Genomic DNA, 19,071 nt, shown 5'->3' on the forward strand with positions numbered 1-19,071 from the left:
AAAATTAAGGGTCAGAGAGTTTAAAGAACTCAATGTCCCAATGTAACAGAGGCCAAACTCAAATTCAGATATGTTAGATTCCAAAATTGATAGTCTAGGTCAGTAGCAGTATATTACATGGCAGTAGTTCAGAATAAGATCTTTCTCTAAGGGGAGAAAATGTTGACAGAGAGTTTTCTATTACCAGTGTGTGTGAGTGTGTGTGTGTGTGTGTGTGTGTGTGTGTGTGTGTGATTTACATGACTCATAAGACAGGATGTATTAAACGGCTTTCCCTTTACTCAGCCTTTCTCCCTTGGCAATATTATTACCTCCCTGACTTTTCTTCCTCCACTTATTTTATAGACAGAAAATGTGTCTTCTATCTCTGAACTCTTCCAGGTATCTGTATATTGGCAAACTAGGTAATGTCCAATTGTATATGACTTAATTCTTTTCAAGTCCATGTCCTTCTGTATTTTCCACCATGCCAATTAGTTTAGAAGCCTACAAACTCTTTGTCAAGATAGTAGCTTAAGTACCAACTTTCTCTTAAGTTCTAACATTGAGGAATATGGGCAAAAGTTTTGAAAGTAGGAGGACCGGAGGGACTTACAAATATTGACCCAGCAGCATTGGAGTGCACACTGCAGGGTTTTGCTAGGAGCAGCCCTGAAGTTTTAACAGCTGTGGTTGGTCAAAGAAGTTTCTCCAGCAGCTGAGAAGCTGTTGCTGGTTCATGGCTTCCAGGATGGTAGCCGCTTCCTGTATTCTGCTTTTGTTTCTCTATTCCTTTTAAACACCTTTGTAAACAACTCTCTGCACCAAACCTTGCTTGGCTTGAACTACCTAAAGTGGTGTTTAATGCCAGGATTGGAAACATATGATGTCAGCTATTCTTTGCTTATCCATTCCATATTAGTTAAAGGAGTCTGCCACATTTTAAAATTACTATTAGTGTTTGGCACATTAAAACGTAAAGAGCAAATTTCTAGTAATCACACATCACATATCTTTATAAAACTATTTTAAAAAATTTGCTACTGCTTCATGAGTGTATGAAAATTCTTGTCACTGGATTAAAACTACTTTTTAAAAACAATTGTGTAAAATATTACATATAGTATTATTATGTCTCCTTTATCCCCCACTGACTTCTCCCCAGCCACCCTCCCCACACATGCCCTCACGCCCCTCGTGTCTGTGTCCATTGGTTATGCTTATATGCATGCATAAACCTCCTTTGGTTGATCTCTTACCCCATCCCAACCCTGCCTTTTCTCTGAAATTTGATGGTCTTTTCGATGTTTCTCTTTCTCTGAATCTATTTTTGCTCATCAGTTTATGTTGTTTATTACATTCCATAAAGGAGTGAGATCATGTGATACTTTCTCTGACTGGCTTAGTTCACTTAGCGTAATGCTCTCCAATTCCGTCCATGCTGTTGTGACTGGTAAGAGTTCTTTCTTTTTCTTTTTTTTTCTTTTTTTTTTTACAGCAGCGTAATATTCCATTGTGTAGATGTACCACAGTTTTCTAATCCACGCATCCACTGATGGGCACTTAGGCTGTTTCCAAATCTTAGCTATTGTAAATTGTGCTGAAATGAATATAGAGGTGCATACGTCCTTTAAATTGGAGTTTTAAATTTCTTGGGATATATTCCTAGAAGTGGGAATACTAGGTCAAATGGGAGTTCATTTTTAATGTTTTGAGGAAACTCCATACTGTTTTCCACAGTGGCTGCACCAGTCTGCATTCCCACCAACTATTTTCTTTATTTGTAAACTATAAAATACATGTCATTTTGATCTGTGAGATTAAACCCAAGTCATTTAAATGCTTGCAAATAGAATAAGCATATATATTGTATTTATATAATTTAAAAATAATACTGAATTGGGAGAATTGTGTTTCAAGCCTACTACTGTGTGGTTTGGCAAGTAATTTATTCTCTGATGTCCTTAGCAGGAAAATGAGTACTTGCATGGTCTGTTTAAGTCCCTAGGTTTTTATGTTCTATTTTACAAGTTACCTAAAAAGCTATATGTGAGTTATTAACATCATTGACAAAGTCTGTTCTCCTCTATGCTGACACATGCCCTTGAGCAAGTGCATTTATCTCTGAGTCTTGTGTTCTTCGTTTATATAAAGAGGTTTTACACAGAGGGTATCTATGTAAAATAGATACCCTACTCTATTATTTTACCTACTCTATTATTATCTTTCATTCCTGTTTGATTTCATTGTTTTGAGTAATAGTTAAATCGTCACATAACTCTTAATGACAGCTTTTTAATTGATAAAATTAAAGTAATAACTTTCTTTTCAAAAAAAATGTTTTTATTGATTTTAGAGACAGAGGAAGAGAGAGGGACAGAGAAAAACATCCATGAGAGAGAGAAAAATCCATTGGCTACCTCCTGCATACCAAAAGATGAAGCCTAGGAATTAAGCCTGCAACCAAACAAGCAACATTTTTTAAAGATATTTTTATTGATTTCAGAGAGGAAAGGAGAAGGAATGAGGGATAGAAACATCAATGATGAGAGGCAATCACTGGCCAGCTACCTCCTTCACTCCCCACACTGGGGATCGAGCCTGAAACCTGGGCATATTCCCTGACCAGGAATTGAACTGTGAACTCCTCGTTCATAGGTCAATGCTCAACTACTGAACTAAACCAGCTGGACAAACAGGCAACTTTTTGGTGCATGGGACCACACCCAGTCAATTAAGCCACAGCAGGCAGTGCTGAAATAATATTTTCTTTTCTGCTAGCAATATTAGGATCAAACAAGATATCGGATATAAAAATACCTTGTGTAAAACATTATTATATAATAACATGATTCTATTATTTAGTACAGTAGATGATGTCTAATTGACAGTGTTTAATCATAGGCACACATTTAATTTTATTAAAGTATCTGTGTTTCACAACACTTCTTTTAAAGTTGAGTGATTTATAGTAGTAGTCACCCTTATAGGGATTTGCCAATTTACCTCTTTAGATTTAATAAACTTCATTGCTATGAAGTGAAGAAATTGGGACTTCTGTTTAGGACACAGGTATCTAGCAAACACTCAACTGTCAGCTATTCAAATATTGGTTAATTAGTTAAAAGCCTACTGAAGCCCTTTCCCAAGCCTAAATCTGAGGCGAAGGCTTTTGGCTTGGAAAGGGGCTGAGCTTGGGGTTGTAGGGAAGAGTAAAATATCAATGGAAATATATCCTCAGGTGAGGATAAAAAGAAAAATAAAGAAATATCCTATGAAAGACACATCTTGAAAATGCCTAAGGAAGTTTGTCATTTTTTCTTGGTGAAGGGACTGAAGTCTGTGTTGACGCAAACACCTTGGTGGCTGCAGTGTCTGGCAGTGGCTGCAGCAGCGGGTGAGGGGCTGGCGCCTTCCCCTCATCAGCCTGGTCACTTCCTGCAAAGGGAGACCGAACTGTGGCTTAGGTCTGTTTCCAACAGAGAGTGTGTCTAAGCCATCAGTAGGACATTCCTTGAGGGTTCCCAGTATGTGAGAGGGGGCAGGCTGAGTGGAGGGACCCCTCCCCAGTGCATGAATTTCATGTACTCGGCCCCTAGTAGTAATATTAATAGCAACTCTGGAATTCAGTCTAACTTTTTATACTCCACTAACTTTCTTGTGGTTTTCTACCTTCTTCTACAAACAGCTCAGTTCTGCATGGTGTCATTTTGCTAAATCGTGAAGGTCCAAAAATTCTCATTTAAGTTTTGATCCCGCTTTTCTATCTAGTGTTAATTATTTGTGAGTTCTCTATTGTCCAAATAAGACAGATTCTGTATGTTGCTATTATTTTCCTTAACTAAGCATGGACTTTGGAGTAAATCAGATAAACAGATTATAATAACAAGCTGTGTAGTATGTTATTCCCTCACAAATTACCATATAAGTGGTAATAGAATAGTTCAGAATCAAGCAACTATGTGCAATCAAAGATCTAGAACCTCAGATCTGCTGTGCTTTTCATGCAGGCCCTGGGGAAAACTGGCTCTTACCAGTACAGACATGTTTGATAATTATACCACTAAGCCACTTTTATCATTAATATGTGAAGAGTAAATTTCTAGTAATAAGAAAAACACCTCTGTATAAGACACTATTTTTTAAAGAAAAAAAAATCCCCTTTAACTTACTTTTGATGGAAAATGAGAATGCATTTTTATTAGTTCCTTCCTTTTGCAGATCAGAAAACTCAGACAGATTAAGGGTTTTATTCAAGATCTCTACTAGAAAGTGGCAGAGCGATGGCATGCATCCAGTCTATGTCATAGAGCTTCAAAATGAATGCTCCTAACTCCTGTACTATAGGGATGGGGTCTTCCATCTCTCATCCCTCGCAGAGCAGAGAGTGCCACGTGTGCTCCCTGGCCACGCTCTGACCTACCGATCCATGTTTTCTATGTTATTGTTGGGAAAGACAATAAAAGGCAGAAAGATCCCAGAATGTTTGGACCATTTAAAAGTTGGAACAGAAGCTAGGATGGGTGGGCAGCTGAAGATCATGTCCTCGGTAACCCCAATGAACATCAAAGATTATCACACAGATTGACAAGAAAAGCCGCAGCTCGCACAACCACAAAAAGAAAGGGGAAGGGCTGCCGGTTACCTGATGTCAATTCTGTAATTAAAAGCCTCCCCATAGAAGGAAAAGATAACAGTGATGAGAACTCCATAAGCACTTCCTCTGGGACAGCAGTGAAGAAAAGGATGAAGCAATGCATGAGGAAAGTGACACTGAAGAAATGACTGACGTGAAGGAAGAACTGGAGCTGCACAGAGGGAGATGGGAGAAGGGACCAGGACTATAGACATCCCTGAAGTCCTGAGGAAGCTGGAGGACAGTTGTTGTCATATCCACAGGAGCAAAGAGTTACTGAAACTTCTGTGCCAAACCAACACCTTAGCTGTATTTTAATCCAAACCAGAGCGTTTTGCTACCAGTGCATCTTTTCAGCTGATGAGAGGCTTCATGTCAGCAGGCTGCCACAAGCCAACTCGAATGTTCATTATACCCAAGCAGAAAAGAACGCTCGCCTTTGTGAGGAGATGGTGGGTGGATTAAGGATAACCTTTGATTATACTCTTCCACTGGCTTTACTGTAGCCATATGAACAAGGTCAGTATATATAAAGGTAACATCCACATTTTTCCTTCTGATTAAGGAAAGTGCCACAAACACTAATAAGAAAAAGGATGAGAGATCTACAAAAGGACTTGTATGCATGCATATAAGCTTAACCAATGGACACAGACAACAAGGGGATGGGGGCATGAGTGGGGGGGATGGGAGATAATGAGGGAATAAGGACACATATGTAACACCATAATCAATAAAGAAATTTACACAAAAGAAAGAAAGAAAGAAAGAAAGAAAGAAAGAAAGAAAGAAAGAAAGAAAGAAAGAAAGAAAGAAAGAAAGAAACAGGATGAGCTCTCTCCCAGCCCACCTTTGTTGAATTCATCTGCGCCTGCGGCAGGACATGTCCACCATCACATCCTGCGCCTAGAAAAGAAGACACCAGTGCATAGCAGATCGTCCCCACCTGTTCCCATGACCCCAAACAACGAAGGGAGTGTGGTGTGTGCCACCTTTGACGTCATAAGAGCTAATGAAATAAACAAGCTCCTCTCCCTGGAACTTGTACCTGACAGGTAGCCTCCGGGTGACCTGTGGCCTCCACCTCTTACATTTGTGGGGCACAACTCTTGCAGTTGAGTGTTCCAAACATCCTTGGAAAGATGTCCTTTTCTTCGGAGAATCTGAAGGCTTTCCTGGAGCACTTTGATTTCTTTCAGACGCCCCCTCCCCCTTACGCCCCCCCAGAGTCCCAGAGTCCGTCTGTGTCGCTGCCTGGGGGCACACTACAGCACCGAGAGCCCCATGGTAATTTACTAAAGTTCCCGGGCTCTGGAAGACAGCCTCTCTGCCCAGTTTGGCACTCCAGGCTCCCAGTGGGGAACTGGGGAGAGAGTGAGAGATGTGATGCCCACTGGAGGGGAGAGGGGTTGGGAGTTGGGGCTCTAGCAGAGGGCCAGTTATTTGAATTATTAGATACCATGGTTACTTCTGTTAAGGCATACTTCCTTGGTGCTTGAACAGCCTCCGACATCTGACCTTAGTCACTGTACACAACACATGTGACAGTGGGAAAGGAGCAGCTATGTTCCCAGTGAAACATTTATGAACACATACATAGGTTAGGCTGTTTCAGTACAGGTTGGGGTTGTTAGCAATAACCACCGTTTTTATTTACTTGTTATCACTAGTAAAATTGTTTTTGCAAACTGTTTTCATTCTTATGATGACACTGAGCAGCTCTAACAATTTTTAGTTTTCCTTGGAAGCTAGAAAGTAGTCCAAAATTATTTTAGAGGGAATTGATATTGAAGGCAAAAGAAAATTTGCAGTTGTAACTTTATTTTTGATAATCTAAATAAAAGCATTGCTTGAGTTGTTTCAGATTTTACAGCTGTACTTTATTGTGTAATGTGTTAACGAAAAAAACCATTGAAACCTGTAAAGAATTTTTTAATGAGTTTATTTGAGCCAAAACTGTCGACAATTGCCGGGAAGCAAAACCTCAACGGATTGAGATAATGCTCCTAAGAATGGCGAGTTACATTTCTCTATTTATACACCGAAATCAAAGGAGGGTCATAGGTGGGTTACATGAAATTCATTGGTGATGGAGTAAGGAGGCGGGAGAAAGCAAAGTGGTGGGAAACTCCTGGGATTGGATAAAAAGTAAAATGATGGACGTGTACTCAGGTGAGTGCAGGAACAATTAACATGATAAAGAAGGAATTTGAGGCATCTGTCCTGTTGCCCACCACATTTGGTTGTTCCCCAGGGGCTCCAGAAAAAAGGGAAGTTACAAGTTACCCAGACATCTCACAGATATGTTATCTTAGAGGCAAAAAGGCAAATGGGCTCAGTAAAAAGATCAAAGTTGATCTTTGTCTGGGAAAAGATCTGGGACATGACTACCTACTATAACCTGTTAGATATTTAATTTTCAAACCATCTTTTGTTATCTTAGGTCTCTGGGTTTGCAAGACTGCCACGCAGGCCTTCCCTGAGCTTGTCAGGTTAGCATGTGGCTTTTTTCTTTCACAAATGTTACGGTTCCCATTCTGTAAAAAGTTATTTATAAAATTTTATGTTCTGAATAAAGCATAGACCTCCTCCTTAGAAACAAAAAGGGTTTTCTATCAGAATACATGTTTTAATGTTTTAACCTTGTTTGGCTTTTGAGATAAACTCAAGCATAAATTAAGTACATTTCATTTGGTTGTGAAAAATATTCATTCACTTTTTTTTTCATATCAAGTGTAATGTACCATTTTCATGTTGATTTTTCATGATAATTTAAATGTACACATTTTCTATATATTTTGGTTGAGCTTCATACTCATAGATGAGTAAAGGGACACTTTGTGTTCTACCATCAAAACTTATTTTACACATTTTATCTTTTAAGAAAGGTGGAGATTGTATGGAATCTTTCTTCTACTGAAGATTTCCTGTTGATTCAAAAAAGAACAATACATTCTGAATGTTTTAATGTATAAGGTTTAAAAATCTGGAATGTATGAATTTCATATAAATGTATAGTAGGCAAGTATCAAAGATTGGCTAAATTTATTAATGAGGGATCCAGCAGAAGTATAAAGCTGTCCAAAAGAGGATAGAAAAGAGTGCTATCTTATATGATAAAAGGGTAATATGCAAATTGACCAAATGGTGGAACAACCAGTCACTATGATGCACACTGACCACCAGGGGGAAGATGCTCAACACAGGCCCTGATCGCCTAATGTCCAACAGGAAACCAGGGGTGGGTGGCAGCAGATTTGGGCAGTGCCAGGCCAAGGCCCTTGCCCCCGCATGTGGCCCCACACAGAGAGGGTGACAGGCATTGGGAGAAAGGGCTGGTGAACAAGCAGGAGCAGCCAACCTCTCGGTCCCTCCCACTCCCCCCTCCACCACCTTCACCCCTGGCCAGCAGGCTCTGATCAATTGGAGATATTCTACAAGGCAATAAAACCACAACTTTTTGAGTAATATTTCTACTAGACAAAAATAACTTGTATCACATCAAATAAAAAATAATTTGCAACTCACTCTTGTTTTTCAATTTAACATCTAATTTTTCAGAGTATGGGCCTAACTAATAGTAAAAGTAAGTTTTAAAAAATGCCTTCTTCAAAAGAAGTGAAACATCTTTGGGAGGAACTAATCAATGCTCCAAGATATCACTGCAAAGTCATGCAGCCAGAGTCGGCCTATAATCCCTGTTTAAAAAATAAATAAATAAATAAATAAATAAATAATATATATATATATTTTATATATATATATAATATATATATATTATATATATTATATATATATTACTTTGTCTAATACTCTGTGTCAACACTTATATGCAATATTTTACTTAATTCTCAAATGAATATCAATGATTATAGGCCTTTATATGAAACTCTGATTATTTCCTTATGAGAATCAACTTGGATAAAAGAGTTTAAATATTTTGAAGGTTATTGATGTACATAGCCAGATTCATTTTTATCAGGGATATTATCAATCTCTACTACTCAGGTAGTTAGTATACTCTGACCATCATACTGACAGACTTGAGCATTATCATTTTAAAAATCAGGCAACTTGATAGATGCAAAATGAAATATCTTTTCCAGTTACCTACAATATCTGGTTACTATGCCGGGACCGGTTTGGCTCAGTGGATAGAGCATCGGCCTGCGGACTGAAAGGTCCTGGGTTCGATTCCGGGCAAGGGCATGTACCTTGGTTGCAGGCACATCCCCAGTAGGGGGTGTGCAAGAGGCAGCTGATTGATGATTCTCTCTCATCGATGTTTCTAATTTTCTATCCCTCTCTCTTCATCTCTGTGAAAAATCAATAAAATACATATATTTTTAAAAAATATCTGGTTACTAGTAAAGTTGATTTAAAAACAAAAACAAAACAACAACAAGGTTTTGTTCTTTTCTTTTAAAATTGTTATTTGCTTATTTTCCTATTTAGATGTGAGTGCCCATGTTGTGAGTCCTTTTAGCTTTTAATGTCTGAGGGACATTAACCCTGTGTTTTAATTCTTACACATCAAAGAGCTTGTCATGAACAGCATTAATAGAATATTTTATATGAGGAATAACAGCATCATAAATGACACTCATTTGAGCTTACTTGAAACTCAACATAAGATTATACTAATAAAGATGTAATGTTTCCTCTTGTTCCATTAAAACTCCTTTATTGAAAAACGTTTTATATGAAAACTATCTGTACAAATAATCTTAATAAGGGTGGAGAACCGAAACTACAGGAAACAGGCATTTGTAAATACAAAATTCTTTGCAAATTGACAGCAGGCATTATATTAATAGATAAACAGTATACCTTTAGGTGATTGTGTTTAGAACAATTTAGAATAACTCGGTGATCATCCACAATAGTTTAAATCAAAATTTTTTTGTGAAGTGCTTGTAAAAAAAATCAAGAACTGAAACTGATATATTCCCAAGATGATATATATATCTTATATACAAGTACATTATAAATAAATAACACATTTTAAATATTATGTAAATTGCATATATGTATACATAGATATAGAACTATGCAATATAGAGTGCTAGAGAAGAATTATGATGGTAGATATGATAGCTATTGAAGGAAAATTTTGAGCTCTGTAGAATCCTTAATAAATCCGTTCATATAAAAGGATCATCAATTTTGGTCACTTTTTTGTTTGATGTTGGTGGGGATGAGACTAGAGTCCCAAAGAAAGTGTGAACCACCATGCTCTCTGCCAGGGTCAGAGATCCACAAGCCTAAAGTGTGATTCCCAATGAATCTACAGTCCTTTGACTTCTTTCCCTGGCTCTCTTTGCTGAGGAAGCCAATGATTAGATGCTTTGTGCCAGGAGTGGGAGGAGGGGCAGGAGGGAGGGGACTGGGGAGAGGAAATCCTAGAAAAAAAATATCTTGGGAAAACTCAGCAGGCCTCACCTCCGCGAAGGGGAGCTCAGGGGGCACAGCGCTGGCTGCCCAGGTCCTGGGTTCGAGCTAGGTTGGGACCCTGGGATGCCTCCCCTCCCCTCGCCCTCCACTGCGCACCTGGAGTTCCCTGGAGTCCTCCCTGCGCGTCTTGTCACTTTGCGGGTTGAGTGAGGGGCGGGAACAAACATTTGTCTCTTCCTTAGAACTCCCAGACCCCAAAGGCCCAGTAAAAGCCCAAGATGAGGCAAGGGCTGGCATGAACCCCTGGGAAGTCGGACTCCAAACCCCGACTGGTCCCCAGGCCAGTGCTGAGCTCAGGGGTCCTTTGGTCCTTCACCTTTGGGAAGATGAATGAGGAGCGTGGAGGAGTGGCGTCCGGGGCGGCTCTGAGAGCCCTGAACTGGGGGCCTGGGGGCCCGGGGAGGAGCCTGTGACCACCCCGCGCTCCGGCTCCAGCTGCGCTCCTCCTCCGTGTACCTCCCTCACAGGCACCCGGGGCAGGGGTTTTCCTGTGGAATCCGCGGGCAGAGTTCTGGGCCCTCACCCCTCACTCCAACTTGCCAGATCAGATGCTATTCCCGACTGGAGCTGCGGGGAGGTGGGGGAATTTACTTCTAATCCTTTCACGTGTGTGCTCAGCTCACCCTGTGTGGCTGGGTGTGGAGAGGAGGGAGGGGGTTTCCAAGCCCAGTGGAGTTCTCATTCCATGGGTATGAACCTGCCCGCGTGGTTGGCAGTGCTCAGAGTTTAGCAAGTCTGCAAATAAGCACAGAACACAATAGAGTCCCCCTCCCTTCCTCTCTCTCTCTCTTTTTTTTTTTCTTTTCCTGCTTCCAAATGCTTTCTTTGAGGCTGAGGCTGGGCAGGTCTCCAAAGGTGCAGCAGCCACAACAATCCCGCAGTTCAAAGTTAGGCAGCAGTTGCACAACTCCCAGCAGCGCTCTCAGCCTGCTGCTGCTAATGAGCTGAAAGCCAGGGGCATCGCAGGAGGCGAGCAGGAAGCTGCCGGGCCTCCTCCCTTCATCCCAGGAACCCAGGCGCTCCTGCCTCCCATCCTCAGATCACTTGGGGATAAGCTTTTGCTGTGCACTTGCCTGGCGACCATGGCTCCCTTTGGAAGAAACTTGCTCAAGACTCGGCATAAAAATAGGTAAAGTCCAGCGGATGTGTGTGCTCCGGAGTCTGTGTGAAAGTATGTGAGTTGTTGCGGTTGGGTTCTGGTGAAAACTGTTCTCTGGAGACAGAGCCCTAGGGAGTGAGGGCTTGCATTTGTGCTTAACTGGTGAGGAGATTGCTTCAGAACCAGTGACTGCGGTGGCCAGGGCAGGGATCAGCTGAAAATGATTTTTTTTTAAACTCATTTTTCTCCCCATTGGCCAGTCATTGTACCATGATATAACCCACATTTCTCTTGGTGTTGCCTTACATATTTGAGAGAAGTAGGCTAGCAAGTTTCATTTTGTTTTAGACAAAATTTTAGTGTGTTATATGAAGAGTTAAATGTTTATGAATATTTAGGTAAAACTAATTAACCACTAATGAGAACGAAAAGCACAGTTGCTGATAAAATCCTGAAACAATGCTTTGGCTGTCCTTAAAGTAGGGCAGACCTGAAACTTGAAAAGTTCCTGAAGTGAAAATACTCTGTCAGAGAAACTGTTCATGGACTGGTTCTTTGGGAAATGTTTGAGAACTTTAGGTGGTTTCAGGAGAATTCAAACAGTTGTCCTCCTTAATCCTTATTATTAATATTTTACTTTCATTTGATTTTCTTTGCACTTTCAAGCCTGAAATGCCCATAGTGTAAATAATTTATCTTACTCCCTCTCTCTCTCTCTCTCTCTCTGTCTCCCTGTCTCTCTGTCTCTCTCTCTCTCTCACACACACACACACACAGATTTTTGAGTCAATATGTGTGTTTCATTTCTATTCAATGTTTTATTGACACCTTCAATGTTACAACTCTATGCCAAAAATGTGAGGATAATTTTATACACGGGCTGTACTTTTTAATATATTTATTTGGGCCTAAAGCCTTTTTCACAGCTCTTCTCTCAGTCATGCCTGTTTGTACTTGTAATTTATTTGTAAATTTAAAAGCATACAATTAGATGGTAGGAAATGATACAATTATTTTAGAGTGTATGCATAACAATATGGAAGTGATACAACTTTAAAGTAAATCTCCATAGTTTAATTTGTATATGAATGTCTATTTAAAACATTCTGTTTTTAACTCATTAACTCATTCCAAATATATTCATGATTTAGTTGACTAAGTTTGCTTAAGAAACTAAAACAGCAATAATTTATACTATAAATTTTTCTGAACCAGTTTTATTTGCTAATAACTTACAATAGACCACAAATATGATATATCTGGTAACTGGCAAAACTATGTTAAAATAAATAAATGTGTTTGGGTATTATTAAAAAAAATATGTTAGTGATGGTTATCAAAAATAGGTTTGTATCTTAGTACATGCAAAATACTCTAAAATACTCCCCTTTTCAAAATAAAATCCTTACTACTTCTTAAATGATTATTCAGTAGTATTATTTATAAGTATGTGTTTTTTTTAATGCTGTCAAAATATATTGACATTTATTTGGGAAAGTTGATGGTTTTATAAGACAAGTTATATTTCTGCCATACTGATCTTTTTTAATACCCCCCAGGTAGTTCAGGATTGTTGTGCGCATGTGCGTGTGTTTGTCTTTTGTTTTTTTATTACAAATTCAAGAATTCTGTCATTGCTATGCCAAATAACAGTGCAACAAGGCTTTGCACACACCCCTGTGAGTTTCCCTCAGGGGAGTACGTGTCCACTTTCATTACCTCCATTTTGCTACTGTTCCATCTACTCTGCCCATTAAAGTAATTTTTGTTCAAGGAGGTGAGTACAGAAATATTTTTTAATATAACATTTTCAATGTAAAATTATGAAAAAGTGGAAAGAATAATAAAAAATGAAGAGTCTCTAGTATTTCAAGTTTCTCTGAGCAAATGGAATGGTGCTCCAAAAGATGATGCTCTATTATGAATGTGTTTTCACAAAGGTGGTAAGTAATGATACTTTCCTCTTATAATTGAGAGCTTCTGTTTACAGGTTTATATTTTTCTAACCTTAAGACAAATTTAAACCACAGTGATAGTCCAGTCTGTAAAAATAAGAGTATTTCAAACTAAGCAGTAAATAATTTATGTAATGGATTGAAATATAATTAATTTACTTTTTTCAGTATTTATTATTGCTATTGATGATATATTTTTGTTTTATTTTTCCACCTGTTTCTCTCTTCCTCCTCCACCCCTTCCTCCCTTCCACTCTCTCTAAAAATCGATGGAGAAAATATCCCTGGGTGAGGATTAATAAAAAATAAAAATTCTGGTTGATATTTGATATAATGCAAACCCAGGGAAATAGACAAATAAGTAATTGGATTTGGAGACCAAGTTAATCCTACCCTACTAGATCATTTTCTAAATTAAAAATTTTCAGTTCTAAGTTTCATATAAATAAAAGAAATGGAGCCAATCTAAAATGTGTTTAAAATCAGAATTAACTTTTAAATTTCTCTAACTTATTAGTATTTAATAGCAAGAGTAATTTACAGAAGAGCTTTTACTGTCAGAAGATGGGTCATTTATTTTGGTTCCAGAATAATAGAATGTTCTATGACTGAATCCTAAAGATCCATGAAGACCTTATCCAACTTCTTATTCAACATGAAGAATAAAAATGTTGGAGATTCTAGATATTTTCTTTTCAATAAAGTATTTAAAATTCTGAAAGTGTTTTCTGAAAGTCACTAGATAGACATTGTTTCTCATATAAAACACAAAGAAGCACATTGTGAAGCCCAACTTGACTTGGCATTCACACGGACCTTCAGGAATGGGATTTAGATTATTAGCCTTTTCAGATATTCACATAGGTTCCATTTGTGGTCCTGATCATCTTCTTATTAGATTTGATTGTCAAAATAACATTGTTTTGAAAACTATTGCTACTAAATAGCAACCAACAACTTTTTTAAAAAATTCAGAAAAGTAGAATGCTACTGTAAAGCTTTTAGGGATACTTGGTTATGAGTTGTGATTCCTTGGGTTTTTCATTATAAATTTGAGGTCAGAGAATTGCTTAGATCTTTTACTAAACTTTGCTAGAAGCAGAAAATTGTCATAGGAAAGCAGCATCCCATATCTTCATTTGAAATTTAAAATAGTATAATTTATTTAGGTGATTTGTAAAAGGAAATTAATAGTGATTATGATAGGATCTAATCTGGTTAACATGGCCTTATAATTATGGTTAAGCACTATTTAGTCCACTCTTGACTCTTCTTTGGCTTTCCCTATACCTATGGATTGATGTCTATCACAGGTGATAAGAAATATTGTCATAATATCAACTTGAAATTAAAAGTCTCCAAAAAAATGTTCTTGTAATAAATATATTAGAAATAAAATGCAGCTCTCTTGTTTATAGTTGATACATAAAATCTGCATTTAAATTTGCTTTTGAATCAATTAGAACACAACTGCCAAGCTTTTTAAACTAGATGTTTCATATTGCTCCCATAAGTACATCATGCCATAAATGCTTCGTCAGAAGGAAGAATTAAGTTTTGCTGGCAGGATAGATATTTTCTCTGTAATTAGAAGTATGGTAATATATAAATTCTGCAGAATGGGGAGTTATTATGTAATGTTTTGTTTAACTTTCAATGAATATTTAAAATGGCCCCAAAACTGGATTGAGAAATGCCAGATATTTGAGTATTAACATCTTCTTAGTTCCCAGGAGTTCCTGAAAAAATTTGCCCTTAAGAATACCTGGTAACTTAAGTAGTTACTAGTTGGCAGCAGACAGCCCATTCAGAACAATGAATGGAATGCTCTATTCCTGGCAAAAATATCCTGAGAACTGTAGCAGTGGTGAAATTGAGCTCTAGGTTAAATCTTGAATTGTTACTCAGACAACTATAAGCTGACTTAAAATCACTACATAAGATGTGTTATAATGCCCTGTACTAATTCATGAGACATTAAAGTATAAAGTTCTTAAACTTTGTACTTTTTTTGAAGAAAAAAGTTTTAAAAAGTCTGCAGCTGGTTAACAATTTTATTTACAAGGAAATTTGATAGTAGCTTCAAGTAATTCACAAAATGTGGCTCTCTTTTTATTTTAGTTCTAAAGGTGGATGAACGTTGAAGTGGGGCATGAGTTTACCTCTTTAGGTGCATGTGGATTCCAGTTATGTAAGAGCAATCTCTTTGTCTCTAGCACATTAGTTTTCTAAAGTGAGACAATAATCGGCACCAAGTACATGTGGAAGGCAAAAGTTCAGCATACTTCCTTGTTCTAAATTTTTTTTTTTAACGTATGTTTGCTTAGGAGTTTTTAAAGACGTCTTTTTGGCTAAATAAATATACACAACACATATACTATTGGTTTCTCAAGAATCAATTATTTAAAATATATTTTGATTCCATTCCTGTAGAGCCTGTTGTAATACTACTTTTTAGAGGAAGTTTGCATAGTTGTTGATTATAATGTAAAGCAATTGCTAATGTGAATAGTCACCCAGGGGTAAAGTTATTATTTTATGTGAATTGAATAGAGCCTTGGAAAGATGCTTAGCACTGGCAAGATATTTTAAGGATAAGAATAATCAATGATAATTAAATATGCTGACAAAGAAAGTTATCCCGAAAGGCTTATATCTGCAGACTATAAAGCCCTCTTGGTTTGAATAAATGGATTTTATATATGCTCTCTAAATACAGCTGATCACTGTACAGAACTTGGATCACAGGAATAGAGCAGTATCCTTGATGCATGGGTAAAGAATGAATCCAGAAATTCAAGGTTGACACTTCTTTTGCATTTGAATAAATAGTAGTTCAAAATATGTAACTATTTAAATTTTTTTACGTAATGTTACTTTTTAATTTGTCCTTCTTGTTAAAAGTATTGTAGATATCCCTTCCCCCTTTTTTTCCCATTGACCCAATCCATCCACCACCCACCCCTCCCAGGCCTGATCACCCCTCAGGGCTTCTCCAACTCCCCCGGCCCCTGAGGGGAAATGGGGGCTTGCAGCTGCTGCTCCCTCCTGCTGCTGACTCTGGCCCAAATTGCTCTGCTCTGTCAGCAGGTGCAAGTGGGGCCAGAACCATAAGCACATGGGAGTGGCAGCTGGAACAGGGCTGCAAGCAGACAGGGGACTAGGAGCCACAGTAAGAGGGGACAGACAGGGGTGCAGAGGATGGGCTAAGACCTGCCCCTGTGCCCATCCCAGCCTCGTGGCCCACAGCTCCTTTCAGGTTGCACAAATTTGTGCACTGGGCCCCTAATATGCATTTAAATTTTTTCGTTGATCTCTCTCTACCCACTCTTCCACATCCAATCTTCCTTCTGATATTCCACAGTCTGTTCAATGCTTCTATGTCTCTGGATCTATTATATTGTTCATCAGTTTATTTTGCTCATTAGGTTCACCTCTTTATATCTCTGATCCTAGGCTCAACACCTCCTTTCCGTCAAATGGTGAAGGGCTATATCTGACAAAAATTCTGTAAAAGGTATTTTAGAAATATTGCTGGCTTTTGGTAGCAAACAAACCAAGGTAACACATTCTTCACCAGGGATACTCCTATTCAACTTCATCTCCTTGAACACAACGGAGTATGTATGAGTGAGGTTTGGCAAACGATGGTGGACGGCTACTCTCTACACCACTGCTGAATCTGAGCATTTTCTCTTTCTTTTTAGGTAAGAGGGAAATATGATTGTGAAACATTTATTTTCTCACATGAAATGAGAAGTTATGATCTTTTATGAGATAATCACAGTTATGAGACAAAGGGAAAATGTTAGTAAGAAAAATATCTTGATTAAGAATTCCAGCTCTTTATTTACATAGACCTTATATCTCAGATATGCCATTACTAATTGTATGCCCTGTGGCAAGTACTTAATCTTTCTCATACAACAACAACGTGCAAAGGTAAATCCAAGTTTGAAAATCAGAGGATGTACTCTTTAAGTAAATAATACACCATTATGAATAAAAATATTGCTAAGGTCATTCTGGGGTCTTGGAAGGCCGCTTTGCAAATAAGGCAGCCCTTATGGTTAAGTTTCATTAGTTTCAGGGCAAATCCACCTCTGTGCCAAGCACTGCTTTAAATAATTTACATAATACTTAAAATAATGCTGTGAAGAAGGAGCTATTATTTTCTCTATTCTACATTTGAGGCAATAAGGGCACAGAGGAGTGCAACAAGTAAGTAGCAGAGGCAGGATTTAAATTCATATTTTTTAACCAATTTGGTGTAGGGCCTATTTCGGACTAAATTTTGTCATCTCTAAAATAGACTTAATCCTAAACCATCAAGAAATCTGATTTTATATTAAAGACAATACACTACTAAGACATAATAAAAGCTCAATAAATACTTACTTCTTGTTCAATCCTGTTGGATTAAAATGCTATTTAAGCCCTAGTCGGTTTGGCTCAGTAGACAGAGCATCAGCCTGCGGACTGAAGGGTCCCATGTGCAATTCTGGTCAAGGGCATATGCCTGGGTTGTGGGCTTGGTCCTCAGTAGGGAGCCTGCAAGAGGCAGCCTATCAGTGATTCTCTCTCATCATTGATATTTCTATCTCTTTCTCCCTATTCCTTCCTCTCTGAAATCAATAAAACTATATTTTAATAAAATGCTATTTAATACTTAAATGTGGTATGATATTTTGGGTTTTAAAATGTCAATCTTGACACTCTAAAACTTCTGCATCGCCACTGATCTCTTTTCCTCCTTGGATATTGAGAAGTCGATTATAAATTAGTGAATAAAATTAGAAATAAATCTATAAATATTTTATAAAACTATCTCTGAATCCTGATGAAATTACGAATTCTGACATCTTTTAGGTTTAATCCTCATACTTTTTTGAGTCAATTATAAGACCATTAATGATTTTGCAATGCATAAGTAGTTAAGGGATATTTCCTTAATGTCTTTGTGAAGTTTTGATAAGAAGGGATATATAATTTATATATATTTAACCTTACCTTTAATAAAATAATATTTAAGGTCCCTTTAATGCCTAAGCTCCTATAATTCTAAAGTACCCTCTGCAAATTAGAGTTTGATTCTCTTGTCCCATTTGTTTACCTTTTCAAGATAACTTTAGAAAATAGAATAATAAAAAGAAATTTACTTTAGTGTGATTTCATTTTACCTAAGACCTGATGATGCATTGTCACACAGCCTCCACCGTGAAAGGCAATATTATGGTAAAAGTCAAATGTGTTCATTTCTACTTACAATCACATGTGGTTAGATTATAAATTATATTTTTGTCTAAAATATCTAATAATTATTGAGTATTTGCTATCAGCTAACCATAATTTTAAATTTAGTAATACAAACATATGAATGTTATGAGTAGATATCTTTTTTAAAATCTTTAGGGTAGTTTTTTTTTTATTTTTTTTTTTATTACATTTCTTTGAACCAGTGAACTCTGGATTTGGTATTGTACCAGACATGCAAAGACACACCTCCATTCCTAAGAGATTAAACTCCTAATTGAGAAAACAGCATTATAGTTCAATATCTCATGAATGAACTTCTTTTTAATTCACTATTTCATGGGAGACTACCTTTGACAGGGTAGGTAAAAGCACAATCTTTATCACACAGTCAAGAAAATGAAAGCATAGTGTCTTGGGGTTGGAGAGGGCTGTTTCTCTGTAGAGGCAGTACTCAATAAATGTTTTTGAAGTGGAAGTATATAACAGAGAAGTAAATGGAGGTAAAGAAAAACAAAAGGAGCATCATCACAATTAGCATTTATTAAACTCCCACAGTGAGGTGACAGGCTTGGACAAGAGAAGGGAACACAATAAGATGTATAAAAGTATGTAGGAGGGGGCTGAATCACCCAAAGCTAAGACTGACTCAGACAGGATAACCAAAAAAGAGGAATCAGGAAGCAGGTAGAAAT

The 19,071-nt window shown here is 37.6% G+C and overlaps 2 protein-coding genes across 2 annotated transcripts in view; one reads left to right on the forward strand and one right to left on the reverse strand.

The window, feature by feature from the left end:
• The window catches only part of NTS (neurotensin), a 37,376-nt gene extending 26,744 nt beyond the window's left edge, over positions 1-10,632 (reverse strand). Inside the window, exon 1 of the mRNA XM_084876181.1 lies at positions 10,166-10,632. Coding sequence (XP_084732307.1) covers positions 10,166-10,236 — 71 coding nt within the window. The 5' untranslated portion in view covers positions 10,237-10,632. The remainder of the gene's footprint in view (positions 1-10,165) is intronic.
• Positions 10,633-10,908: 276 nt separating this feature from the next.
• Positions 10,909-19,071, forward strand: part of RASSF9 (Ras association domain family member 9) — a 33,366-nt gene continuing 25,203 nt past the window's right edge. Inside the window, exon 1 of the mRNA XM_084879613.1 lies at positions 10,909-11,198. Within this exon, the coding sequence (XP_084735739.1) occupies positions 11,152-11,198 (47 nt within the window). The 5' untranslated portion in view covers positions 10,909-11,151. The remainder of the gene's footprint in view (positions 11,199-19,071) is intronic.

The sequence above is a fragment of the Pipistrellus hanaki genome (genome assembly GCF_964339955.1).
Source record: "Pipistrellus hanaki genome assembly, chromosome: 3".
Taxonomy (NCBI): domain Eukaryota; kingdom Metazoa; phylum Chordata; class Mammalia; order Chiroptera; family Vespertilionidae; genus Pipistrellus; species Pipistrellus hanaki.